Here is a 27908-nt window from a genome sequence, read left to right as displayed (position 1 = left end):
CGCTGAATGTTTTCACCTGGTATGATCTATTGTGAAACAATTATAATTCTGCACAGAGAGCTGACATCTTGGGAAGTCTTTGGAAAGGGAAAAACAAAAATCGTTTTATATGGGAGAATAAAAAAAAACACTCTTACCAAATTAAAAGTTGTTCCAATGGATTGATACATCCACTTTTCCTTACTGCAGTGGCAAAGCGGAAGGAACATATTTTAGGAAACAGAGTTCCGTGTGTGGTTTATTCACAAATTCCGCTGAAATCTGACCAAGGCTGCTGCATTGAATGAAGGATGGGTCAGGATGAGAGCCAAGATGGAACATATGGTCTTGAAATTAGGAGATGCTTTATTGCCCACGTTTACACATTACGACAAGCCTTTGCACATCCTTTCTCTCTAACTAAATCTGGTATCCATAAAACATGTTCTTAATTTATGTCCCTCATTGCTCAGACACACTACGTTATAAATATCACGTGTCTCCTGCTAAGTACGGCGTTTTTAGGCACGCTGTCGCATTTAAAAACATTTGGGAATTGAAATCGTACGTGTGCATTCTGTGTGTGCGTGCGCTACGAACCGCACCTCAAAGCCGAGTTCAATTCCTGGCCATGGTTAAACATCGGCGGAGAGTGTTAATGTCAGACAAAGGCAGCCGCCAGACGTGATTCTCGCCACGCCACCCCCTCGTGTACCTCACCGGCCTTCATGACAAAACATTACCCAACACATCGCCTTTGTATGTGCACGTGTTCTCTCACGGGCCAGGATGTAACATGCACACGCAAATTAAGTTCCTAAATGGGTTTTTTTTGCGTGTGTGTTACCTGTGCAAATGTGCAACCGCCAACACAGTATCGTCAAAATGATCAACATTAATGGGGACTCGCAAACAGCACTTAGCCCAACAGTCTATAAAGCTGAGTGGGGCACATTTGTGCTCTGCGTGTCTATGTTACAGAGCAGTGGCCATGGCTCAATTCTAAGGGGGCGCATAGTTTTTAATCGAAGAATGCCACGTTTAAACTCAAACATTTAACTCAACAAATACCGTATATATTTAATGTAAGTATATATACTAAACGTTTTATGTTGCACTTAACCAGATCGACATGAGAATATTTATTTATACCGGAGGAATCCAATGAAGCTATAAAGCTCAGATGTCCAGAAGGATGGCCCAAAAGTCAGGACACAGGGTAATTATATTTATTTTAACATGTTCAAACTGACGTCCATTAACAAGAAGGCATGCGTGAATTATATTTTAAAACGAATTTAAGACTTTCTTTAACATTACACCTGTGTAATCTTTGAACATGGATCAATTCATGTTATGTCTAAATTAATTCAGGGTTCTTGGTTTAGTTTTGTAAATGACGGATTTGAGGTGACCCCACGGGAAGAAGAACATTTTATATTAATAATAACAATAGATAAAATAGCAACTAAAAGAATAAACAATGATGTCTTCATTCCAGTATTCAAATAGATTAAATAACCCTATGTGCCCTGACTTTTGGGCCACCCTGTATATATTTATACCTGTGCATCAAAAACAATATCAAATAAGATTATTTACAAAATATATAACTGCTGGCTGAGTCACTCTTTGCAGATTATATCACCAGCCTTGAAAAGACAATACACATTGGAACGAAATTGCTTTGCTTCTTTTGCAGTCTGTGCCTCACCTACCTGCTTACGTGACGACAATTAGCAATTGAACAGCCCTGGGTCGTATCAGAATGCCTCTTTTCAGCTACTTCAGCAACAAAAGGCATTGAACAAATGACATGGCTGGGCTGATAGGTGTAATGCTTTGCTCAAACACCCGCTCTTACAGCTGGCCTCTCCATCATTTGTGGGCTGCTGCTCACACTCAACAAAACAAAGAGGCAGACATCACCAGCACTTACTTCAGGTTAATTGCATTGTTTCAGAGTTAATTACTGACGCCGAACGGCTGCGTGGATTGGACCAACCCAGACCGGACTCTTGTTTTAAAACTCAGCCTGCTAGAGGAAGGGAGGTCATTTCCAGGGCTCCACATCATCGCCACGAGCGCGCACGACATCGGCAGAAGGAAACAGGAGCCCGCGGCCAACACCCTGGCAATGAACACCGCGGGCGAACAGAATAACTCGGAGACCCTCGCAGCTGTCCGCGCGGAGCCGCCCGCCGGCGTGGGAACGCGCGGCGCTTCGGGGGTGGCATCCGGCGGGACGGCAGAGACGCGACTCCCCCCGCCTTCCCACGGCGGCGAGGACGTCCGCGGCGAGGACTGCGAGATCTGCTGCGTCGCGTACGACGCGGCGCTCAACCCGCGGCGCGACCTCCTGTGCGGCCACGCGCTCTGCGGCGAGTGCCTGCGCCGGATCGGCTCGCTCGCCTCCTCCTCCTCGGCCGCCGTCAGCTGCCCCTTCTGCCGCCGGGCGCCGGCCGTGGCGTCCCGCGCGCCGGACGCCGCCGCCCGATCGCCCGTGCCGCCGTCGGCGCCCCGGCTCGCCGATTTTCTCCGCCGCCACGGCCGTTTGGCGAGCCCGCCCGCGCACGCCTCGCTCGGCGGGTGGCTCGGGTTCCCCGGGAGCTACGGCGCCGCGACGGAGCCGCCTCTCCTCACGACGCCGAGCGTCCCCGGCGGCGACGCGACGGTAGACGCGTCGCCGCGGTGCCCGAGGGCGACGTTGTTTGCGTGCGTGCTGGCGGTGGTGGTGGCGCTCTTGGCCGCGCTCGTGCTAATCGCGCTGCAGTGGAACGTGAACGCGGGCTTATTCCTGTTGGTGCTGGCGATCTTCATGGTCATCTGCATGTGCAACCTCGCGTACCACCTCTGCATGCCGCCGCCGCCAAATTTTGTGCCCTTCTTCATTATCTGATCAGGGGCGGATGGGAGCGATGAAACACGATAACAGAGTGCCAGCGTGAAGCCACTGACGTTTTCAAGACTTATTTTCCGTATCTCATTATGTTACCTAACTCTTTGTTAGTTAATTCATAGTTTAGTGGATTTCATTTATCCGCTATTGTATACATGTATGTGTGTTGAACTTCTTTCGCACCGGAGGTAGCCGACCGTGCTATTGACGGGCTCAGAGCAAGTAAGAGGGCTTGGGCTGGACACGTCGCTGCGCGAGCCCTCGCCGCGGGGTGGTCGGAAAGACGAGAGTCGCAGTCAGGTGTGGGAACCGGCCCCGAGAGGACTTCCGTCGCGGAGACGGAGCGTTGTAGTCGTTTCGTGTGCAGCCGCTTGGATCGTCGTATCGCAGGGCCGTGCGAGATGGCGATGGCATGGGGAGGCCTTTGTCCATCAGCCGATTGATCGTGGCTGATGATGATGGTGAAGGAGTAATACATTTCGTGGTTAATTGACGTGGCTCAATTGTGAAAACGTGGAGTGGTCCTTCCCCGGACCGTGCGTCGAGCGTGGGCTACCCGAGCGGTCTCGGCTGCCCACCCCAGCGGCTATTGCGTCGCTCTCGCGTGGCGACGCCGGGTCCTGGATTCGAACCCCCCCCCCCCTTCCCCTCCGGGTTCACCTCTCGCTCCACACCGGCTCGTAACTCGGAGCCCCGCGAACGGCCGTGCAAGACGGGCGAGCCAACATCGACTCAATGCTTAAGAAAATAAAGGGATGGCGAGGATACGGAGAAAAGTAAATTGCCTACAAGTGTTTGGCTTTTGGCCTTGGCCGCGTGATGGAATGCGTGGGGAATTGTACAGTTATTTTAATGCTGGTAGCGCCGTGAATTATAAATGGGTTTTGTGCGTTTGTCGTAAATTTAACTTTGACGCGCAGCGCGGAAATAAAAGTGATGAACGGTTTTAGAATTTTGCGCGTTGTGTGTTCGTGTTTGTGCTTCATGTACATCTGTGGAAGTGGCGCAGGTTTACCACCTGCGATTAATTCTGCTTCTCCAGCGGAGCGAGTTGACCGCTTGGTCACCGAGAGCCGCACAAAAACACAACATTCACCAAGAGCCGCACAAAAACACAACATTCGATCTTATTCTTGGTTCTTTCGGTAAAGTCACGTAGAAGGCAATTTTATTGTTTTATTGTTTTATATTTTTATTATTTTATTGTTTCCCTTCTACGTGACTTTACAGAAAGAACCAAGAATAGAATCCTTGCAGTCACGAAAGCTTTAAATCAAAATTCAACATTCGATCTTTTGAGTTTCGCACTTGGCTTGGCTCAATTCCAGTTTTTTTGCTGTGAATAAAAAAAGATATATATAATTTTGACTCATGTGATGAACATTTATCCCTGTAGCCAGGGTGGGTGGGGGAAGAGCTGTGGCCCTTGAAAGATATTTCAGAAGCCGCTCTGTGATATCCCCTTTCGTGAGCTGATAAGTAGCGCAGGGTGTGTGCACCGTTCTGCGAGAATCCGAAATGGATTTTTCGTGTCTCAATCCAGATACAATTGGGGGGGAAATTACATTTTATATAAATAAGCCTTTCAGTTTTCCACACACAGAGATCAGGGGACTAGGATGACACCGCTGAGATCCTGGGTTTTAATTGGGGTTGTTAAAACCGTTATCCTTCATTACACGTAATCACATTTTAAAAATCGTTAAAAACACAGTTATCTGTTTGCCTCTTATGCAATAATGTACGACAATAAATACGCACGTACAGCCCTGTGTGTCTTTGGATCTGTTGTCTCATGTATGGCGTACCTGTTAGGACATTGGACTTGCAATCCAGACGTCACAGTACTTCAATCTCCTGGCGTGGCAGTTGAAGCAATGGGCCGAATTTTTCTTAAATTTCTCTGCCTCTGGTCGACCCAGCAGTAGTGATGGGTACTCCGCAGCGAGTCGATTGGCAGGTTTCCTGCGGTGGGGTAGAGCGCGGGTACACCCACCCACCTCGTCTAATGCATCTCGTCAGCGTGTGAAAAATAAATTGACGAAATACCGTCTGGAGCTTTCGCTGGTGGAGGCCCCTTCTGCCAGCCAGCAGGCAATTTCAGGGCTGCACCTTTACAAAAACAAATGTTTTACCAGGTAAGGCCCCCACTGAGCTGTCTAGCTCTTCTTCAGAAGTGACCTGATCACAAATGATCGCTCAAAGAAGTAGGAACTCATCACATTTATAGCAGCCAAATACTCTTAAACGCATTTGATTCTAATGTGGAGGGGAAAACCTGGAGGACCCGGAGAAAAATCCACGCAAACTCCAAATATACAGCAGCAGCAGCAGGCGTCAGGGTCGGGATCGAACCCACGACCTGCACACCAGGCAAGGTCGTTAACATCTAGCCACCGTGGCTCCCCCTTCATTATCCCTCACTGCACCTTGAACAGGAGCTGGTGAGTGCCGTGCTGGGCTCATCGCTGGTGGCCGCCGGAGAGCAGGGAGGGCCCTACCGGGTTCTGGACATCGGCTGTGGGAGTGGAGCCATCTCCCTCGCGATCCTGAGCGCCTCTCCCTTGGTACCTGTGGCCAGCACTACGGGGTGGGGCGGTGGTACGGGGGAATCACAGAGACGAGGGGCTTTCTGAGTAGGGTATTTTGAAATAAAAAAAGCTATTCCAGGGGGCTTAGGTGGCTCAGGAGTTTGAGAGCACTGAGCCAGCATCACCGCTGATGAGGTCCTGGTTTCAAATTCCTGCTGTGGCGAGTTGACGATCTCAGCCTGCGAACGAATAACTTCACCCAAACACATCCTCACCGTCATATGAAATGCTTATTTTCACTTCATTTGGCTACATTATGCCTGTCATACGATACACATTTATCGGTGAATCGGTCAGTTTATTCATGGTAAGGCCCATGGAGCTAAGAAGCTCTTTGTCAGTGGTGACCCGGCCAAATCATCGGACACAGCAGCACGCGTTTTCTCCGGTGGCATGTGAAGGCGTGCCCCCGGCGCGTGGATTAAAAAAAAAGTCACTTGAATGGATCTCAGGAGTAGTTCTGTGAACCTTCCTTCCACGGACCGTCGTCCAACACATGGCTGATGCACTGCTGCCCGGGAGACTTCCGAGTGGACACCTCGTCGCATGACGCCTGTAGCGCAGTTCGAATTAATATTGGCAGCAAATAAAAACTAAACAAAAGTAACGTTAAATCGTTGCTCGAATGTCTTAAACTGCCGTGTAAATTCGTACGGTTATAATAAATGAGCCTGATTTAAACGGACACTGAGCAAATCAAAGGCGAAACAATTACATTAATAAATAACATTCTTTCATATTTTCTAATGTTTTATTTTTTTTACAATGGATTATAATCGCTAACGATAGTCAGGCACTACTTTACAAGCCATCTCTGAGAGAAGCCAGCGATGTTAAAAACATTTCTATTTAAGAAGGCTTTCACCTCATTCTATCTTCAGGATCTTGCTCTCCTTTCACTATAATTATTTTTAGACAGTTTACTTGATAAGTTTTTATGCTTATTGTTTTTGTTGCATTTGTGTGTATATTGTGTACAGCGCTGTGTGATCCATGGATAAAGCGCGCTATAGAAGTCTAATTTATTATCATTGTTAATGACAAACGTGGTGATTTTCTTGTTAGTTTGTGCTCGTATATCACTGCCAACTAAAGTCCCTGAATTGTTTTTTTTACCCGAAATTAAACAATGGGTGTAATAAATTTCGATTTAAATCTTTCGTGACTGCAGGGATTCATCTTCTTGGTTCTTTCGGTAAAGTCACGTAGAAGGGAAATAATAATAAAAATAAAACATATTGTAAAACATAATGTTTTATTTTTATTATTTTATCATTTCCCTTCTACGTGACTTTACTGAAAGAACCAAGAAAATGGGTGTAATCGTTCACTTCAGTTGAAGAATAGGCGCTCATCGCGAAAGATATCAAATTAAAAAAACCCCACGAAAAATAATTCGGCACCAATCATTCCATAATGGCATTTCAGCACCAGTAATCGTTTGCAATAATGAGAAGCGAAAAATAATATTCTTTCATTTCCTTGCCATGATTGAGCTCTTGTACAAATGAAAATACGGCTGATTAATGCGTTCTTTTATCAAGGAAGCCGCGGGTAGAAATACAGTCCAAACAATCCGGCGGTGATTAGGAGGTTCATGTTGGGGTCATCGACGCCTGGCGCAGATTTTGGCGCTAATTCTGCCATCAAGGTGGCCTCGTTAATCTTCATTTGGGGCGGCGTTCGGGCGTCGCGCGTGGCCCTTAATTTATCCGCCGAACCTCGGAGATTTCCCTGACCTCGCCTGGTGGCGGAGAGGAGTTAAGCCAGCGACCGACATCCGAGGCGGACGAGAAGGCGAGGTGGGAGAGGAGAACTTTGAAATGAAACGCCTTGTTTTAAAACAAGGTCACGGAGCAATCGAGCGTGTCTTCCAGACGCGCGTTTGTCCTCGGAAGTGTTTCATTATTCAATTAAGCGGTACGCAAGCCGATCTCCACTTGTTCGCCATCGTTGTCAACACAGGCCTGGAATCTTCTCCAGGTGGTCTCCACAGCCCGGAGGCAGCAGCACATTTCTTGTGGTGTTGTTGCGCATTCTCGAAAGTGTTCACATTTTTTTGAAGCACCCTGAAAATGTATTTTTATCCTGACGTCGCGTGCGCGACAGGCGAGCTGCGTCGCCGTCGACAAGAGTGCGGACGCCGTGGCCCTCGCTCGAGAAAACGCCGAAGAGTTGAGTGAGCCGACGATCGTCGGCGCGCCTCCCACCCTGTGTCTACCAGGCCCCTCACCTCGCACCGTCCACCCCCTAGCGTCCACCTCCCGCTCCACCCCCCCAGCGTCCACCAGGCCGTCTTGCCCGTGACAGTTCTCGCTGGCGGTGCAACGGTGAGCGCGCCGAACTTGCAGTCACGGAGGTCGCCGGTTCGATTCCAGTCTCCCGGCTGAGACGGTTGAAACGATGGGGGGAAAGTTTATTTGCGGGACTCGGCATTGTTAGGTTATTGTTTTTTTGTGCCTTTGTTTTACGTTGTGCGTTTGTGTTTGCGGGGCGCAAAAATAGGCATGCAAATAGCGATACAAGCTGTAAACAGGGAAATAACGGGTCGGGGGTTTATATTGGATAACGCTAGCAGGGCCTCTATTGGGAAATCGTGGACAGACCCGGGCGCACTCTCAACCCCTGAAATTAGCACGGCGAACTGAGGATACCGTGGACGTGCAGCATGTGCTCCCCTGCCAGCTATGTTTTAACTTTTTTTTATTTCGTTTGCTCCCTTTGCGCAGCTTGAGTCTCCAAGACAGATGCAGCGTCGTGCAGTTGGACATCACCGCCGGTACGACCGCGGTGCGATTCGCGGGGGTCAAGAGAGCCGCACGCGTGACGTTGCCAGCGGTGCCTGTCCGTCGTTTACTCGTGCTCGCAGGTTCTCCTGGGGCCTTGTGCTGTTTTGCGAGCTCCTATTTCTTTTTTTTATGGCTCACGTAAATGCACCAAGGGGTCATTGTAACCATCAGCAGCACCGCAAAAAAATAACCATCCATTTCCCAGAAATTTGTCTTCATTCAATCGTATTATTATAAGAATAGTTATGGTATACATTTCAGTTTGCCTCATCATACATTTGTATCACTGTCAAATATATTATTCAGCTGTAAGGCGTTTTATGCCTGTTTGAGTGTGGCAGCACTCACCTGTTGTCGGCCAGTTCTGGAAATTCCACATTGCCATGGACAGGGCCCAGCCTCTGCTCAAGACAACCGCCGTGGCGAACTTACCGCAAAGGCCTGTGCTCATTTAATCTACCAAAGAAATTACGTTTCGCTGATTTGACCTCCGATTGGCATTCGAACTTACGACCTTGTGATCGATTGAGCCGGGCGGAGGTAGCTACTCGCGCCTGTTGATCCAGCACTGTGGAGGCGAGGGCTGTTGGATCACGCAAATGTTGCACGGAATGCGGTAGGCTCCGTCTGTTCCACCTGTATGGGATGGAGTGTTTCCCTCTCGCACCCGTGGGTCTTCTCTGGGTGCTCCGGTTTGAATTGGCCGCGCAGCTCACGCCACCGAGGCCGTGGGAGCGCTGGGCCCGTTCGACGTCCTCGTCAGCAATCCCCCCTACGTGTTCACCGGCGACATGGCCGCCCTGCAGCCCGAGATACGCAGGTGACTCCACCGCGCCAAGCGCAGCAACGGGTGCAGCGCCGGGAGGGCTAAAACACGGCGAGTTGGCACAGTAGGGGGCCACGGATGGTGCATCTGCTGGTGATCTCAGGCGACCCGTGGCACCTGGGTCCGTCCCGTGACCGACCTCCTGTCAACGGCGAGCTGTCGACACGTCTCGCGGCCTTAAAGTGCACATAGCCTGGCACGAGCGCCGCGGTAACGTCACCGCCACTCGGTGGCGAACGGCAGTTGTTGTTGTTGACCGATAAGGTCACCCCGGTTGTGCCCGATCTCGACGAAGCTCGCAAAGCTAAGCAGGTACTTGAGTCTCGTTAGTGCTCGGGATGGAAGATGGAATAGTGAGAATATACAGTGTCGGCACTTTCAACATTATGCTCCCCACGGAATCGCCAAACCACACTGGCGATCGTGACCCCCGTGACGCGCACGATGTGGGGAGTCGCTCGTCCAGCAGTGGATTGACAAAAGGGCTGTACGTGGACTTTATACTGTGGTGCCCCGGCGGCGAGATGTTATCTGCCTCGCCTGGCATGCAGGAGGTCGTGGGTTCAATCCTGACCCTGACGCCTGTTGTATATTTGGAGTTTGCGTGTTCTCCCCATGGTCGCGTGGATTTTTCTCTGGGTCCTCCGGTTTTTCCCTCATTTAGAATCGTGCATGTAGAGTATTTGGCTGCTACAAATGTCCATACGAGAAGCAACTTGGTTGAGCTGTCATTTGTGGCGAAGTCGCTTTTGGAAAAGAGCTACGTAGCTCAGTGGGCCTTACCTGGTAAGATAATAATACCTTTTAAATAGTTTAGGAGCGCTTATACACGTCCACAACATTCTTTCCACGTGCTCTTCTAAACTTCCAAATCTATATTACCCTGTCCTTTGGGGATTGAGAGTCAAGCGGAAACACGGGGGGAGTGGCGGGGGGTGGGCGGGGGTGGGCGGGGGTGGGGGAATATCGTAGAGGATAAAACCGAGGTGGAGGAGAGAAAGACAACGAATTCGGATGGAGAGAACCGTCAGCGGGGAGAAGGGAAAAATGTTTAAAGGCGTGGACTTCACCAGCCCCGCGGAATCGCCGTGACATTTGCCAGAGCACGTTTCGTCCGATTCAATTCCGCACTGCGCACTCGGAATATGCAACCGAAAATATTTGCTCCGCGTTTTTTTATGCGATGCTTCCCATTTTGACATTTTTTTTACGCGGCGGGATTTGTCCAGTTTGCCCCGTTATTTATTTACAGCTTTGCAAACCCGTGGGGGCTTTTAGGGGCAGGAAAATCAACCGTCGGCTCTGCGCGGACCCGGCTCAGTGGCGAATCCTCACGATCTTTTGGTCGGACCAGCCTCCCGAAATAACGAGCCATGCCAAAACAAATAACAACGTCGTTAGCGGCCTCGTATGCTTTTTCTTTTTTAAACTGAATTCATTCCGCTGTTGTCGTGTTTTTATATATTTTTTCCCCCCGGCAGTTTCGAGGATCCGGCTGCTTTGCACGGCGGTGAAGACGGAATGGACTTAATCAAAGTTGTCCTCACTCTGGCCGCGGAGGTCGTGAAGGATAATGGGTCTGTATCCCACGCGCACGGCACCCCGTAATTGACTGTTAGCGCGCCCGTTGCGTCGCATTGTCGCTCGTGGCGACCCGCCTGATTGCCTGAGCTGTACGGCTTCAGGCGTTCGGCCACCCGCCTTCTATTCCTGGCCATGACAAAGATCACTGCCCCGTTTCCCGGAAGTTCCCGCAATGAGCCTCTACCCTAGGTCGACTCAACCTTTAATTGAGCACGGAGCGCTCGGCGAGACGTTGGCTGGCCCACACCTGTCAATCCATTACGGTTTACTCCGTATTCTTGTAGAGGGAAATTCAGTTTTCAGGTCCATACCATACCAGCGTACACCCGTTTCAACACGGGCAAAAAAAATGTTTTGCCTATTTGTTTGTGTTTCTCCCTTGTGATGGGACTTTGTAGGATGAACGTTAAGATTTATAAGGGCACGGTGTGACCAATAAGGTCTGACTTGGTCTGTAATAAGGTAGGGCACTGATAAGGGGTTGACAGGTATGGCTGGCCCCAGCTGCCGCTTTGCATGACATGGTCCACTCACTCAGGCGAAGAAAAGATGGCCTTTGGCTTCATTACCGGTGTACCCCCGATATGCAGGGCGCCACAGTGGCGACATGTTAACTACCTCACCTGGTATGCAGGAGGTCGTGGATTCAATCCCAACCCTGTCTTGTGGATATTTTTCCCCGGGTCATCCAGTTTTTCCCTCCACATTTAAAATCGTGCGTTCAGAGAATTTGGCCGCTGTCAATTTTCACACGATAAGCCACTTCGTTGAGCTACCATTTGTGGCCAGGTCGCTTCTTAAAAAGAGCCGAATAGCCCAGTGGGCCTTACCTGGTAAAATTAAATAAGATTATTCGACTTGCGACTCTTCGTTCTTGCGTTCGTCATAAAGTCACGTAGTTTTTTTCAGTTTGCATCGGGTTAGTTTCGTTGTTACGTTTGATGACCCTACAGGGGGAAGCAGACGCTCCGACTGCCCCTCCCCTCCACCCCTCCCCCCCTCCTTACACCTCGCCATCGCTTCCTCCTTGCTGCCTGATCTCGAAGTCATTGTGAACTCGGCACACGACCTCTGTCCACTCTTAGAGTCTCACCATCATCACCGTCATTACCACCGTCTGGGTTCAGCTCTTCCTCGTCTCGGTCACCTGTCTTGGTGACCTGTGTTGGTGACCTGTGACCTGTGATAGTGACCTGTGATGGTGACCTGTGATAGTGACCTGTGTTGGTGACCTGTGATGGTGACCTGTGATGGTGACCTGTGATAGTGACCTGTGTTGGTGACCTGTGATGGTGACCTGTGATGGTGACCTGTGATAGTGACCTGTGTTGGTGACCTGCGTTGGTGACCTGTGATGGTGACCTGTGATGGTGACCTGTGATGGTGACCTGTGATAGTGACCTGTGTTGGTGACCTGTGTTGGTGACCTGTGATAGTGACCTGTGACCTGTGATAGTGACCTGTGATGGTGACCTGTGATAGTGACCTGTGATGGTGACCTGTGATAGTGACCTGTGATGGTGACCTGTGACCTGTGATAGTGACCTGTGATAGTGACCTGTGATAGTGACCTGTGGTGGTGACCTGTGATAGTGACCTGTGTTGGTGACCTGTGATAGTGACCTGTGTTGGTGACCTGTGACCTGTGGTGGTGACCTGTGTGGTGACCTGTGTTGGTGACCTGTGTTGGTGACCTGTGATAGTGACCTGTGTTGGTGACCTGTGATAGTGACCTGTGTTGGTGACCTGTGATAGTGACCTGTGTTGGTGACCTGTGTTGGTGACCTGTGACCTGTGTTGGTGACCTGTGATAGTGACCTGTGTTGGTGACCTGTGATAGTGACCTGTGTTGGTGACCTGTGACCTGTGATAGTGACCTGTGTTGGTGACCTGTGATAGTGACCTGTGTTGGTGACCTGTGATAGTGACCTGTGATAGTGACCTGTGACCTGTGTTGGTGACCTGTGATAGTGACCTGTGTTGGTGACCTGTGATAGTGACCTGTGTTGGTGACCTGTGACCTGTGATAGTGACCTGTGTTGGTGACCTGTGATAGTGACCTGTGATAGTGACCTGTGATAGTGACCTGTGTTGGTGACATGTGACCTGTGTTGGTGACCTGTGTTGGTGACCTGTGACCTGTGATAGTGACCTGTGTTGGTGACCTGTGATAGTGACCTGTGTTGGTGACCTGTGATAGTGACCTGTGTTGGTGACCTGTGTTGGTCACCTGTGTTGGTGACCTGTGACCTGTGTTGGTGACCTGTGTTGATGACCTGTCTCAGTGACCTGTCCATGACGATGATCATCTTCATCTTTGACATCGTCACTATCATAACCATGATCATAATCACCTTCGTCATCACCGCGATGACGATCGTTATCATTGTCACCGTCACCATCATCATCAGCAGCAAGTTTTAGGTCCTTGAGTTCCTGTATTACAGCCAATACGTCAAAATTACTTTTAGATTCTAAATTAATCGTCCCAGTGTAGCCATGGATATCACGCTCTCCCATGCGCAGGAGATGCCGAATCCCACTGAGCCCTGGCCTAGGTGATTATTACGTATTTATTTTACTAGTTAAGCCCCCACTGGGCTAAATCGGTCTTTTTCAGAAGCATCCTAGCCCCAAATGATAGTTCAATGAATTTGCTTATCATCACGTGTGGAAATGTATAGCAGGCGTCAGGTGTTTTCAGGATCAAACCCACGACCTCCTGTACACCGGGCAAGGTAGTTAACATCCCGGAATCATGATGATGATAATGAAAGAGACAAGCACCGTGATGATGATTATGCGAGAGAAATCCACGCGACCACGGGGAGAACATGCAAACTCAATATACAGCAGGCGTCAGGGTCGGGATCGAACCCACGACCTCCTGTATACCAGGCGAGGTAGTTAACATTTCGGCGCCGTGGCGAGATCCGGAGGAAGTGAGGTCGGCGCTTGGTGCGAGGCTCGAGACTCCGGAGAGCATGGCTCTCTCGCTCAGCTTTGGCTTCTCCGCTGTTGTTCGCTGTAGAAGTAAAGACAACAAACCTCTGCTTTGGTTTTGAGTGATTTACCCACGAGGATCACCAGGGGGCAGTCCTTCGCGGCCGTCTTGAGACTGAGTCCCATTGACTCGTCAGTGAGGGAGCTCGGCGGGCGTAAATATAAAAATAAGGATGAAATTTAAAGAAAACCTGATTTTAAAACAAAATCGGCGACCGAGGAAAGAGCCCACGGTCACCTCGAGACGTTCGCCGGCATCGCTCTCGCGAGCTGTCGCTCTCCGGATGAAGGTGTGCCCGATTTTTTCCGTCGTTGTCATCGCATCTTATTTTACCGCCCTGAAATTTGAAACCCAATGAACCGAATACTTACCTTACGTACGGTAATCCCATTTTAACAAAACCACAAACGCCGTTTTGCATATATATTTTTTTCACTACCATGCATATATTCAAATTCTGGCAGGAGTGACCCAACGGTTGTTATTTTTTTATATGTGAGGTATGTGAATTTGGAATCATTTTTAATTCCCGGCTGGCTAACCTTGGACGAACATAGCGAGAAAAATCCATTAACGGCGCTGAAAGTGTTGTTTGTTCGCCGTCCTTTAAAGCGTTCGACAATAAGACAAGGGGCGGGGGCAGGGGGGGCGGTCAGAACGCGGGAGGGGAGAAAGAGAAAAAAAATTCGGCGAACTCGATGACCCGTCGCTGGGTTTAAAAAAAAAATCCATACAGTGTTTGCGAAACGGCGTGCGTGCTGCGCGGGTAATTGATTGACGTTCATACTCCTGTCCGCAGCACCGGGGCGGAACCTCGCCGGTTGGGGGAGACAGTTCTCCTAATTACGTCCGCGAAGGAGCGAGTAATTTCTGGCCGTGCGGCAGTGGCGGCGCCAAAAATGAAAACTACTAAAATTAAATTGACTTGTTGCTGCGCTCGCTCGCACCGGCGAGGAAGAGGTAAACAAAATCGATTATCCGCGGTGGCGGCGGCGGCGGCTGTGGCTACGGCTGTGCCGTCGAACTCGCCGGCCAGTCTTGCGGGGGGGCGGACGGGCGGGCGGGCGCAAGTACGAGCGCGAGCGGGCGTTGATTGCGGCGTTGCCTGGCTCTCCGGCGCCGCGCTCTCGTCGTCGCCGGCGTCGCAGCCCCCGACGGCAGCGCTCCACAGTTGCCAGTTCCAGGAAACGGCGCACTGAAGGGCATTCCTGGAAGCGTTGAATGCGGCGCTTTGATGATAGTAAAGGGGAGGCAGATGAACCCGGAGAAAAAGAGGAGAGTCACCGCTTTCATGAGGCTCCAGGAAATGTCAGGAGCCTTGCAGGAACAGCGCGAGTAATTAGAGAATCGGGCAAATATTTTATATATATTTATATGTTATATAATCGAGAGCGAGAGAGGGTTTTGTTTTTGTAAGCGCTTGTTTTGCCCAGCTGCCTGGGATAATCTGAATTCCGCGAATTTTGCCCACCGCTCGAAATTCGCTTTTCGGATGCGCAGATAGGAGGCGGCCCTACTCCAGCCAATGAGGGGGGGGGGGGGGTGGGAGCGGTGAAGGGGGGGGGGGGTGCCGCGACACGTTAAACGCGGCGCGATCCGTGCCCCGTCTACCAGGGAGTTGCTCGCGTCTTGTTGCGGCCGTCGTGCGGCCCTATTCGTTGCCGCCATTGGCACGCTCGCGTCCCGTTTCTCGCTACCGCTGCTGCTGCTGCTGCTGCCGCTGCCGCTGCTGCTGCTACGTGCGCACGGAGTGTTTCTGTGTCACCTGGCGCGCTGCCCAGTAGGGTAATAACGTCGACTTGCGCAGATTAGTGCGGGGACAGTAATGAGGTCAGTGTAAAAGGGGCTGGGGTTTTTTTTTCCCCGCTTTTCTTTTTTACAATGATAACAATTTTAAAAAATATATATATAATCACTGGCGTTATTAATGCAAGCGGAAGGTGATTTACAGACAGCGAGAGGTGCGATCGTGTGGCCGGAGCATCGTTTCTCCCATCACGCCTTGCGCATCACGTCACAGCACCGCGCCATGTACACACAGTCCTTGTTTTAGGCGGAGAACCCGCGCCTCTGGTCACAACCACCCCGTTTGCCATCGACAAATCACCGTCTTGTGTGTCGTAGTGTTAAATATACTCTCTTTTTTTTTAAGCCAGCGCACGCACTTTTCTGCCCAAATTAGCTATTCCCATAATTCCCGGAAAGTGTCTGAGAGATGGTTTATCGTCGCCCCGAGACGGTGCCAAAATGCCCTCCCTGTGACCAGGGAGGGCATGACCACATGAAGCCACCGAGTCACAAGCTGGCAGCGGCAGCAACAGGAAACGATGGCCGTACTCAACCGGTGATTCCTAAATGAGGACGAGACCCCTGCCACTCGTATGAAATCATAACAGCCGCGGTTTTGAACGGCGGTGGGCGGGGGTGGGGGTGAAACCCAGAATATTAACCCAGGAGGATCCCGACGGTGCCGCCGTCTCGGTGCTCTGACCCCTGAGCCACCCCCGGCCACCTCCCAACAGGCACGGGGGGTTTGGATACCCAATTGCTGATGATGTGCACAGGCAGGCGGTAAAACCTGGGTCAACCGGGATCGTAGCGCGGGGGCGGGGGACCCTCTGAGCCACCGCGGCTGGCGAGCGCAGAGCGTCGTGGCGTGTTGTGGTGCGGGAGTGACTTTGCCGCGGCCGTGCGGTTTTTTGAGGCACGGAACGCGGCAGACCGCCGAGCTCGGTTCCACGCTTGACCGGGGAAATGTCGCTTGGAGACCCCCAGACGCCGAAGCCGCCGCTGCCGCCGACGCCGCTGCCTCCCCGCGTTCAAATTATCTGGCGAGAGGCCAGATAATTTGAACGGTCTGTGGCAACAGCGATAGGAAACTGAAAATGGCAGCGATTTTTTTGTTCAACGGCAGCAAAAAAAAGAAAACAACAATTGGCTCAGACCCCAGAAGTGTGCGTCTGGAGAGGACGGGGGGGGGGGGCATGGGTCAAATGCCGCTCGTATTCTAATCGCAAGAACGGTCGCCCACTCGCCCCCCCTCTCGCTGCACCCCCACCCCTCGCTCCCCCCCCCCTCCTCCCGCTGCCCCCCTTGGCTCCCCCCACCACCCCGCCGCCCTGCCGGGTGGATGTGAGCGCCCCCTTCGCCCTGCCCTTTCCCCGGCCACAACTCGATACGAATCTCCACTCCCCGGGCGCGCCGCTCTGAGATCACAAAGCCAGGCCTCTTATCCAGCTTTATATCAACTTTGTAGTAAATAACAGGTTAATTACGAATAATAACAGGGGTTTTTTTTGTTTTGCTGTCACTGGGAGGAACGGGAGGATTTCTTTGGCCGAAAAGCCGCCATCCTTGCCAAACGGCGAGAAACAAAAAACAACCCCCCCCCCGTGTTATTTACAATTAACCTTTGCGATCGTCACGCGAGCTCACCGACACCGCAGCCTCGAGCACCCGCATCACGAGGTAACTAAATAAACACATCGGCCGGGACCTCGGCGGCGATCCCCAACGAAGGCATAATTTTCCGCGCGCGTTATAATTTTTTAATGCCATGCGAAGGGGGGACTTCCATTCGCCCCACAGCAAGAACGATAGAAGAGCGGCAGGCCGCCTTTGCTGTGTTAATAAAAATGTATATATATATATATAAAAATAAAAAAATCCCCTCCGGTGGAAACGCGGTCATGAATACGAATGGACGTGCCGCACCTCGCAAAGCAGGCGCGATATAAATAATAAAAAGGGACCTCGCCGGCGAACGTGTGCGTGTGTGTGTTTCTCGCTGTCTCTTGCCGCCAACCAGACTGGTGTGGCTGGAAACGGAGCCCAGGCACCCGGCCATGATCCGCAAGTGGCTGCAGCAGCAGCAGCTTGCGCTGGAGTTTGTCGAGACGCGCCGCGACTTCCTCGGACAGTGAGCTCGCTTGCCCCCCCCCCACCCCCCACTCCGGCCGGCACACTCTGCGCTCGTGCGCGACGTTAAACCACAACGACGGGCGCCGACAGCAGCCGATGTTTTCGTTTCGAGTGAAATCCTCCGGCGGGAGCGGGAGGCCGGCTGGCCAGTGGGCCGGCCGGGCGGCTCAGGAGCCGGAGCACCGGCTGAGAACCCCCCAGACCGTGCTCCTCGTGCGTCGTGAGATGTTGGGCACCAGCCTGGGCCGCTAGAAACTTGCTTGCAAAAAAAAAATTCGTGATAATTCGGTTCCCCGCTTGGTGTAGGAAAATTCCAGCTCTGAGAGAGTAAAAATTCGTCACTTTTGCCATGACGATTGAATATTCCTCCGCAGCAGGATGTGCGGAAGAGTGCGCCATCACCTAGCGTGCGAATAAGGTCACTTTGAACGGACGTCAAAAGTACTTCTCCGAAATCTCGTTTAGCAGGGCCGTTTGCTGTCACGGAATTGAATCGCCATGTGACCGCGTGAGAGCTCTGGATAGGCGATTCGTCTTGTGGGCACCAATTGGCAAAATCGAAAAGGGCAACGCGTGCAAGAGACAATTTCTTTCGCGCAAAATCAAAAATCTTCCAGCCCAAAAAAATGTAATTCGGGGTCCTCCTCTCACAGTGCAAAAGGCATGGGTTCAAGTCCTAGTCGTGGGTCCGCCCAGACAATTCATCATCGTGTGGTCGTTCTACAAACAGAATGTGGGGCCACTATGACTTTATTTAACTTTTTATGCCATCAAGGGCATAGCAGCGATTCTTTTTAAAGGGCAGCGCAAGCGGGTGATGTCTCCAGCTCTCACACACGCACACGCACACACACGCACACACGTGCACACATGCACACACACGCGCACACACACGTACACATACACACGCACACAAACACGCACACACATACGCACACACACGCACACACGCACACACGCGCACACGCACACGCGCACACGCGCACACACGCACACAAGCACGCACACGCGCACACACGCACACGCGCACACGCACACACGCACACACGCACACGCACACACGCACACACACGCGCGCACACACGCGCACACACATGCACACACGCACACACACACGCGCGCACACACACGCGCACACACGCACACACACGCGCACACACGCACATGCACACACACACACACACGCACACACGCAGTGTTACCTTGTCAAAACAAAGCGTGCTTATAACGATGCCCCCCGTTTTTTAATGAGCATAGCAGCAGCGACGCGTTCTCCTATGTTGATCTGACTGCCGTATCACTGACCCCCCCCCTTGCGCCATGACGTTGTCGTGCCGTTTGACCGTAGCTCACTGGTCGTCACGGGTCGGTGAAGGACTGGAGGAGTGTAGCCGTGGGGAACATAGAAGTGCGGTACGACATGCATTCTGCTGCACCTAAACTAAACTTTTATCTTACCATGTGAGGCCCACTGAGCTATGCAGCTCTTTTTCAGAAGCGACTAAGTGGCTTATCGTCACGTGGAAATTTATCGCAGCCAAATGCTCTAAATGCGTGACGTTGATTCTAAATGTCGAGGGAAAACCCGGAGGACCTGGAGAAAAATCGCGCCAGCAGATTGCAAATATACAGCAGGCATTGCCAGGGTCGGGATTGAACCCACGACCTCCTGTACACTAGGCGAGGTGGTTAACATCTCGGCACCGTGGTGCTCCCAAAGACGCAGACCCCGCAGCAGCCTATAGAAATTGTTTTGTGGCACCTGGTAGGGGCCCATCCAAGCGCTATCCGGGCTCAAACCCTGCTTAGCGCCCGAGATCTGGTGAGGTCGGGCGCGTTTCCGGGCGATTTGGGTCACGGTGTTGCTGTTTATGGCTGCGCAATTGATTTTCTTCATCAAATTGGCTTCGAAAGGTAAGAGGAGCTTGTTCAAAATAACCATTTGGCAGGGCACAGTTCGGCTCGCGATATTGATATCTCAATATCCCCCCCCCCCTCAACCAGACGTTGGAAAGGAGCAGTCAATCATTAACGAGCCCCGAGGGCTGTTCCTGTATTAATTAAAGTCGTGTTGGTTTAGCCAGCACCCATTGCATCGGTGCGCTCTGAGCAGTGGTCTTCACCGCCGTCGCGCCTCTCTGCAACAGTGTCCCTGGTCCCCGCAGTGGCCGCCTTCCTGCTGTTGGCAGCCGACATGCTGTGGAAAGAAGGCAGTGGACGCCGTCGTCGTGATCACGTCCGCGCGTCCGTGTGTCCGTCCATCTGCCACCGTGCGTCCGTCCGTTTTGGTATCGGCGTGTTCGCGTGTCCCCGTGCGTCAAATCCGTTCGCATGACCACACGTCTGTCCATTTGTCGGTCCCTCCGTCTGTCCGTGTGTCCGTCCGTGTTGTTGGTCCCTCCGTGCATCTGCCGTGTGTCCCTCCGCATGTCGGCCCCTCCATGTGTCCGTCCGTGTATCTGTCCGCGTGTCGATCCCTCCGTGCGTCCGTCCGCGTGTCGGTCTCTCCCCACGTGTGTGTCCGTCCGTCGCCCGTCTGTCCGCGGCGTCTGCGCCGGCGCGCCGAGGCAGCTGTCCCCACGGGGCCTTTTTCACGTGGCACGGAACCAGAGAACGAACCGGAGGGGGGGGGGGGGTGGGACGGCTGGAGAACAGCCAACCGCTGCCTTGGGAAGATTTATGATTAATCATTATTTTGTGCCGGCGGTGTCTGCAGGCCAAGGTTCTGCGTACTGCGGAGGAAAGCGCGGGCGGGCGGGCGGCTGTCGGGGGCGACGCACGTCTGACGAACGGTTCCGCAGGGGGGCCCCGGCGGGGACAGATTCTCCACCGACGCAGAGCGGCCGAGCGAGCGGGCGGGGAGTTGCAGGAAGCGAGAGGGAAGCGTCCTCGCATCTCGGGAGAAGGGCCGGCACCCCCTCCCCGCCCCTCCGCACCCCACCTCAAAGCCTGAGCCGAGAGAACAAATATTTAAACAGCTCGGCAGGAGAAATAAACGAGTACACATCATCTCGCCGTGGGCGACCGAACGCCGCTGTGCTCGAGCGGAGCACATCACGCGCGGGTGACGACGACGCCGCCGCCCGTCGCCTGCCGGGAGAGACGCCGCGCCGCTGGCCACGACGGCCAACATCTCGCGGTTGGGACTCCCGCCGAGAGGAGAAGATTCCTTCCCCCGCCCGATAAACGTCCTGCACGCGCTCCTCGACGCGATACAAGGGCCATTCTGCGCCGACGCCGTGGGGCGGAGGAGGCCTGAAGCGTGTTCCAGCCCGACAGATTTTGTCCCCCCCCCCCCCCACCGTTTACTGGGAACGTTTAAAACATTTATAATTGAAGGAGAATAGCAGGGGCGTTCTCATAAACAATTTTACATCTTCACAGTGCACGCGCGCCAAAATTAGTGCCAAGTGTGTAACGTCTAATATTTTAAAATGAATCCTTCTTCCAGATGACAAGGCATTATTCCAGGAACTTTAAGCCACTGCAATTCAATAAATTAAAAATGTAAAAAAAAAACAGATATTGCATTCATTGCGTGCTTCAAGCCCTCTGCCAGTTTTCATTCTGGCAGTTTGGCAACGAATTCTGTTTGGCTTTTACGAGCTCGTGAAACGAGTCGGTGGAGCGGAGGGGTAAGCGACGGCGGCCCCGCTGCAGAATCCTTCCCACCCACACCCCCCACGCCCCACACGCCCCCCCCCGCAACCTCCAGGCTTTCCGAGAAAGCGACCATAAAACTGGCGTCTGATGCCGTTCCTGGAAAATCGCAGTAGGGCGCTGTCCGTGGTAGGCCTGTGACTTGCAGTTGGTGCTTAGTGCGTGCACGCGTGTGTGCGTGCGATTGTGGGTGCGTGTGAGTAGGTGTGTGCGTGTGCGCTTGCTTGTGTGTACCAAGTGTGCGTGTCCGAGCGTGCTCTTGTGTCCGTGCGTGTGACCGAGCGTGTTTCTGCGGGGTTTGCGTTCGTGCGGGTGTCCGTGCGAGTGTGCGTGTCTTTGAGCGTGCGCTTGTGTGTCGTGAGTTTGTGCGCGTGCGTGTGTTTGTGCGCGTGCGTGTGTTTGTGCAAGTGTGGGCGACGACATTTCTTGCGTGTTGTGTCTACGCGCGTGCGTGCTTGTGTTGGCACATGCGTCCGCACGCGCGCGCGCGCGCAGCATATGCTCGTGCGTCTTCGCGCACATGTGCGCCCGCGCGTACAGGCGCACGGGCGCTCGGCCGCCCGTATGTGCGTGAGACCGCGTCTGCGCGGGGCGGGCGGCTGAGACTCTGCGGGTTGGGTTGAAGCCAGGCCTGCAGTCTGATACCCCTGGCGACTGCCACAACCCTCCCAGGATTACAAACAAGCATTTTTTTTTTCACCTACCCAAATGCATTCTGCGCCGTAATTTACGGTAATATCCCATCCCGAGACAACACGGGGTGGCGGGAGGGGGGGCGTGCAGGAACCGCCCGACCTCCCAGAAGATTTTTGCTCACCGTAAAATACCTGCACGTCACGGCCACGTGGCTCTCGCTGCCGAGCCCACGTCTCCCACCCCGCGGAGCGGCACGTTTCTGCTGGAGTCCCAAATCCTAAAGGGCCTGCGATCAGGACCCCGCGGCGTTCTAGCGCCGCCGCCACCTCCGCGATCGATGTGTCTCTGTGCCTGGAAAGCCGAGCCCCACCCCCGTCCACCCCTGCCCGCCGTGTGCGTCACCGGCCAGAAGCCCCCCGCGCGGCCCGGCCGAGACAAGATTTGGAAGCGGCCCGTGCACCCTGTGCCAAACAATATGGCCGTTTTTGTCGGTTTTTAAGTGAAACCGAAAATGATCGTTAAAAGTAACAATAATCACAGTGGTTGGTGCCGTCGCGCGTTGTGGAGTTGAACACATTGCGAGCCGAGCGAATGGAATTTTTTTTTTTTAAGAAAGCGTTCGAGGCCTAGAAAGAAGAAAAAAACACCCCGCTAAACTTGTGGTTTAACCACATGGCGGTTGGGTCTGTGGCGCCATGAACGTGCCCTTTTTTTCTAGCGTGCTGGCGAGCGCGTTCGGTCTGGCCCTGGCTCTCAGAGAGCTAGTCCCACAGTAACACTCAATGCGGCGACGCCATTCGGTGCAGGGATTCCAACGGCAGTGCGTCAAAGTGTCTCCGGATGCTCAATTATGAAACGTTGTCTTTGGGGTCACGTCGAACTACGGACTCGTGGTGTGCATGAGACCTGTGGTCGTCTCGCTCAAGTGGAAACTTACTGCGGCACACATTCGAGAGGAGGGAAACTGACAAAAATAAATGGTAGGCGATTAAAACTTTGAAAAACAGAAACGGACTTGAAACTTAAAAGAAAACAATGGATTTCTCTTTGGCAAACTCGTCGTTCATCGGTGGGTTCCCATAGATTTGTGGAATTTCCACAACTGGTGCAGAGCTACAATCACGGCATTTCAAGTTGGCTTAGTTTTTTCTGCTCGGGAAAGTGCTGTTTGAGTCGGAGAGGATTTGGTAAATCAATAGGGTTAATACTTTTCTTTTTTTAAATACAGTATACATTAAAAAATTGTATCCCAACAAAATCCTAGACATGTATTTAATAAATTATAACAATAAAATTATAGATTACTCTCAACCCAATAGATGAAGGCTTTGCCATGGCCTTTTCAGTGCTGGGGTTTTATTTTTTATCATACTTCACGCTGGTGCGTGCGGGTTGGTGAATGCAGGGAGAGGAGGGCAGGGCTGGTTCCGATATCACTCGCCACTGCTGTTGGCCAAGGCTCGAATTGAACTTGAGGGGTCACCGGTGTGATAGCGCAGCGCGCTAACCGCTGCGCGGCCGCTCCACCCCACTCGAGGCGAGGGCATGCGTCAGCGCTTCTTTAATGATTATTATTTTGTTCTCAAAGTGCCTCCAGGACACGGCGATGATGAGAAGAAAATAGAAGTAATTATTTTTTTAATGCGTATGTGGAATAATTCTTCATACTTGTAATTGAAAAGCCAATGCATAATAATAATGTCCCTAGGAAGCAAAGCGATAATAATACCCCGCATTTCAACCTACGGTGCTGCGCAATTAGTAAACAGTGACCGATTACTTTGTTGCGAATCTTAACGTTCGCGTCGCCGACCGTTGACGTAGCAGAGGGCCTGTCGCAATCCTAGCGCTCGCCCTTTAAGCCGCTCGGGATGGATTGTGGAGAAACCCATGAGACCTGACGGTGGAATTTAAATGTCTATCTGGTGCGAGGGAGCGATGCGCCGTTGCTCGTGGCACAGACCGCTCACAACCGCCACGCAATAAACACTCCCGAGCTTAATAAAAATGGTTTTGCGTGACAGCATAATTGCGCGGGGTATTATTATTTTTTCTTAAAAGACAATTCCAAAAATAACTCTTCCGAAATTACTCCCAAGTTATTGGAAGAGCCACGAGCAGATTTAATGCGGCACTAGACAAAACAGCCCGTGTAATCCTTGATGGGATTTGTGCCAAGTTTTTCATGAAATTATTTATTTCGTCACACGTGCGGTGTATGCAACGCGCGCGCATCACCGAGTCCGATCCGTTCCATTATTTATGGATGGGAGGTCGGGGGACAACGTCGAGGCAGCCGTTGTGGCTTTCCGAGGGGAAAGAATTGCGAAGAATGCACGGCGCACGGGAAATGTGTTTTCTGCAGAAAAGGCACAAACAAAGAATGGAAACGACCATAAATCACGATAATGAATAATAACTAGAGCGGTGCAAATATTAACCCGGCGGCAGAAAACGATTTGATTTTCTTACCAAAATAAGTTGACGCGCGCGTGCGGAGACGGCGACAGAGCACGCGCGAAATATAAAAAATAAAAAGTAAAATGACGAGTCGGAAGCTTGCGGGATTTCCTCTGCGAGAGGAAGATATAAAATCTGGTCATGTTGGCCGAGGGCCTTGGCGAGGAGGGGAATGGGGTTGCACGCGATGCTTCACCTTGAGCCTGCACTCACCGCGTCGTTTGAGAGGGTAAAAGGCGCAGGCCCTGCAACAGTGTGCGTTGTTCACGCCGCTGCTGGTCGAAGGGCCTCCGCTTGAGGAAGGCTCTAGAGAGAGAGAGAGAAAAGCCCCCTTCTCGAATGGTTATTTGGTCTGCTCTTCCACACCGGCCGGACGTCTTGAAAGAGGTGCAAGTTGCCACACTTTACCCTCCCCCCCCCCCCCCCACGGCATGCCACCTGCTGTCCGACTAACCCGTTTCTACGGCTGGGTGGACATGTGGGGCCAGGAGGTTTAAAGAAACTTGCCGCGCCGGGGAAGCGAATCAAACCGTCGCCCTCTGGATCGCCGGCGCGGGTGTGCTCACCGTTACGGCGCGACAGCAGCGTCTCGTTACGCTCCAGCAGCTGCTGATGAACAAAACAAAATAATCTACTCGTGTGACTATACTTCACCTCCCATACACTGGCTCCCTAACCAAAATCTCCCCGTGCCCACTGTCTCGGTAACGTAATGAGTGTTGGGCTAATGCAATCCCATCCCTTCTCTCGAGCGTTATTAAAACACTCTCCCTCTGAATTATATTCTTCACGAAGAGAAGCGAGAGCGCATGAACTGTCAAGATCATTTTCTCTCTCTGCGACAGTAAAAACGAAAACATTTGATTTCATATTTTTTGCCTCTGTGTGTTTTTACGAGTTTTTTTTTAACACACAATCCAACGGCTGCATGGCTTTCCGCGAATTGCATCTCATCGGCAGAATTTGTCCAATACAAGCAAACTGGAACCAGTTTCAACATTCAGTTTTATCACAAGCAGAGTCACAATAAGCAGAGACGATTCATCTCCAGACGTACGCTCGCTTACTTTGTAACTTATATCGTCCACGACGACGCCAGCCGGACTCTTTGGAAGCAACGGCGCGGAGAAGCGCGCGCACGATGTTTTATTGGCAAGGACCCTTGAAGGAGGCGTTATTTTGTTATTTTATAAGGTCAACGTGGCGGTTAAAATTAAATTAACCACTGTTGTGTTTGCACGTCCGTAATTAAGACCGCGGCGGGCGGCGTGACGGGAACGCGGTGCGGTGTGCGATGACGGGTTGATGCGAGGCCCCGTGGCGGCGGTGGTGGCGGCAGTGGCGGGAGCAATAAGAAGACCAGGGAGGGAAGAGCCCACGCGTGCTGACATTTCCGACCGTTTACCACGACAATGGGAAAGCGCTTCGGACGAGTCCAATTACACCGCGTACTTTGATTGGCAGCTAAAGCGCGAGCGATGGAATTTGGGACGTGACCTGGCAGCGCTGCTGCGAGCATGACAAACTCGGCAACGTCGAGGAGCAGGCTCCCCCATCACCCTGCGGGGTGGAGAGGGGTGGTGTCTGTGGAGCTGTAGAGATTGTGATGGGGCCCGCATGTTCATTCGCAATTGCTCCATATCTCGCACTCTCCCCCCCCCCCCCCGCGCGAATGCAGAACGAGTCGAGTGAAATAGAAAATATATCCGCCGCGTGAACGATCATCCCGAGACAAAGAGTAAAAAGGTGCAGCCCTGAGAGCCACTTGTCCCACGTCACCGCTGGCAGGAGGACTTCCACTGGACGGAGTGCCAGAGAGCCTCTCGCCTGCGCACCATACTGGGACGCTGCCCCCGGTGTAACGGTTCGCGCACCGGACTTGCGATCCGAAGGTCGCCAGGTTCGATTGTACCCCCCGCCGCGTGACACTTGCAACAATGGCCAGAATTTTTTTAATTCCTTGAGGGTATTTGTTTTCTTTTTTTGTGTAATCTTAGTCTTTCACGCTGACCAGACATCCTTCAAAGGGGGTGGGAGTACCCACACTTCAGCCCCACAACGGTCCACCGAACTGGCGCCCTCGCCGCCTCGTTCACTCGCCGCCGATTGGTGGACAGAGGCGGTGAGGGCGGCAGTTTAAGAAACTCGCGCCGTTCTCGTTTCAGCTGCCGCGCCGGGAGAACGAGTCTCGCCGGCGACCTCCGCATGGCAACTCCAGCGGGGCCGATTGTTACACCGTGAAAACAAAACCACCGAGTTACCCCCAGGCTCCCGTCACCGCTGTGGATTGTGTCAACCGCAGCCGGCTATTGCTATTACTATTATTATTTAACTTGTGTTGTTTTGTTAATAGCTTCACATTGATTTGTTTCACACGCTCACCTCGCGTAGCCTTCCCAGACCAATCCGTGTGACAGATGACAGTCAAATTGGTACTTGTTGGATAGATGAGCCCATTTCTGTATCTTAAGCCACTTTGCCACTGCTGCTGGAAACCCAATCTGCCCCACAGTCACCCGCTGTGCTCAGACACTCGCACCGAGCCGCGGCCAGCATCTGGCAAATAACAATAAATCACGGTTATTTTGGGCCCGCATACAGTAAGCCCGTGGATGCCGCGCGGGGTGCAACGCTTTGCTTGCCGGACGTGCAAAGCGGAGGTCGCCGCTTCGATTGGGTTCGGAGTCAACGCGGGGTCACTTGGGAGTCGCGCGATTTTTACTCAAATCCAGGTCACGCCGCCCGCCCCGGCTGCCTCTGTCCACGGCCGCACGCGGCTGCCTCTCGTCCAGCGCCGTGGAGGCAGCTTGGGAGGGTCGGTGGATCGCCGCTCACACGGATGTTGTGAAACTCAACTTTCACTTGGGCGTTGAGGAGGTGCCCGCTCCCTGGCCGCCCGGGAGGAGTCGGTACAGCGAGTGGACTGATGGCCATCAGTGTTTTTTTTTTTCCAACTGTGCGGGGATAGAGCGTTGCCCCATCGCACGCGTGGGTTTTTGACACTGGGACGCTCTGGTTTCCTCCCACTTGTATAAACGCTCATCCGTCCCATCCCCCGCACCTCCGATTAGCCGCCGTTGGCTACGTACGGCGCGAAAGAAGTGCAACGCACGTGAGCAGTGTGCAGCAGTGCCAGGCCTCGCTGGACCCCCCCCCCCCCCCAATCGACGGCGTCTGCGATCCGCAGCCCACGGTGACCGCGCTGCTGCTGCTGTACCGACGCGCAAACCTCGCGTCGCGATACGGCGAGTGCACTTTCACCGTGAGTCTCCGGCCCCTGGGACCTGGAACCAGTTACCGGCAGATGTTTTGGATCCAACCTTGAGTCTTAGCCAGCATTGCGACAGACGATGTTGTTCTAACGGGCTTCCTGTGTGTGTGTGTGTGCGATCGGTGCGGCGCATTCATGACGGACTGGCGCTCGGAGGGAGTGCACGATAACAAAGAAGCGTTCAGACTCATCCGAGCCTTATTTGACCGTCGTACTTTTAAACTAAAAACTAAGCTATGAAAAGTTGTTTTTATTTTAACCAAGTAAGGCCCCACTGAGCTTTGTAGC

The 27908-nt window shown here is 52.5% G+C and overlaps 1 protein-coding gene across 3 annotated transcripts in view; it reads left to right on the top strand.

Annotated features, from left to right (window-relative positions):
• The window catches only part of HEMK1 (HemK methyltransferase 1, mitochondrial release factors N(5)-glutamine), a 47472-nt gene extending 22254 nt beyond the window's left edge, over positions 1-25218 (top strand). The window contains exons 5-12 of one of the 3 annotated variants that reach the window (XM_032954348.2): positions 5317-5445; positions 7579-7643; positions 8199-8248; positions 8970-9078; positions 10566-10661; positions 17481-17591; positions 18942-19006; positions 20310-25218. In XM_032954348.2, coding sequence (XP_032810239.1) covers positions 5317-5445; positions 7579-7643; positions 8199-8248; positions 8970-9078; positions 10566-10661; positions 17481-17591; positions 18942-18966 — 585 coding nt within the window. In that variant the 3' untranslated portion in view covers positions 18967-19006; positions 20310-25218. The remainder of the gene's footprint in view (positions 1-5316; positions 5446-7578; positions 7644-8198; positions 8249-8969; positions 9079-10565; positions 10662-17480; positions 17592-18941; positions 19007-20309) is intronic. The other 2 variants (XM_032954347.2, XM_076067023.1) reach the window with 2 other exon arrangements.
• The last annotated feature ends 2690 nt before the right edge of the window (positions 25219-27908 follow it).

The sequence above is a fragment of the Petromyzon marinus genome, chromosome 14 (assembly GCF_048934315.1).
Source record: "Petromyzon marinus isolate PM22_M1 ecotype Great Lakes invasive population chromosome 14, UKy_Petmar_22M1.pri1.0, whole genome shotgun sequence".
NCBI lineage: Eukaryota > Metazoa > Chordata > Hyperoartia > Petromyzontiformes > Petromyzontidae > Petromyzon > Petromyzon marinus.
Note: the sequence above shows the minus strand (reverse complement) of the source record. Positions and strands in the feature narration are given on the sequence as shown.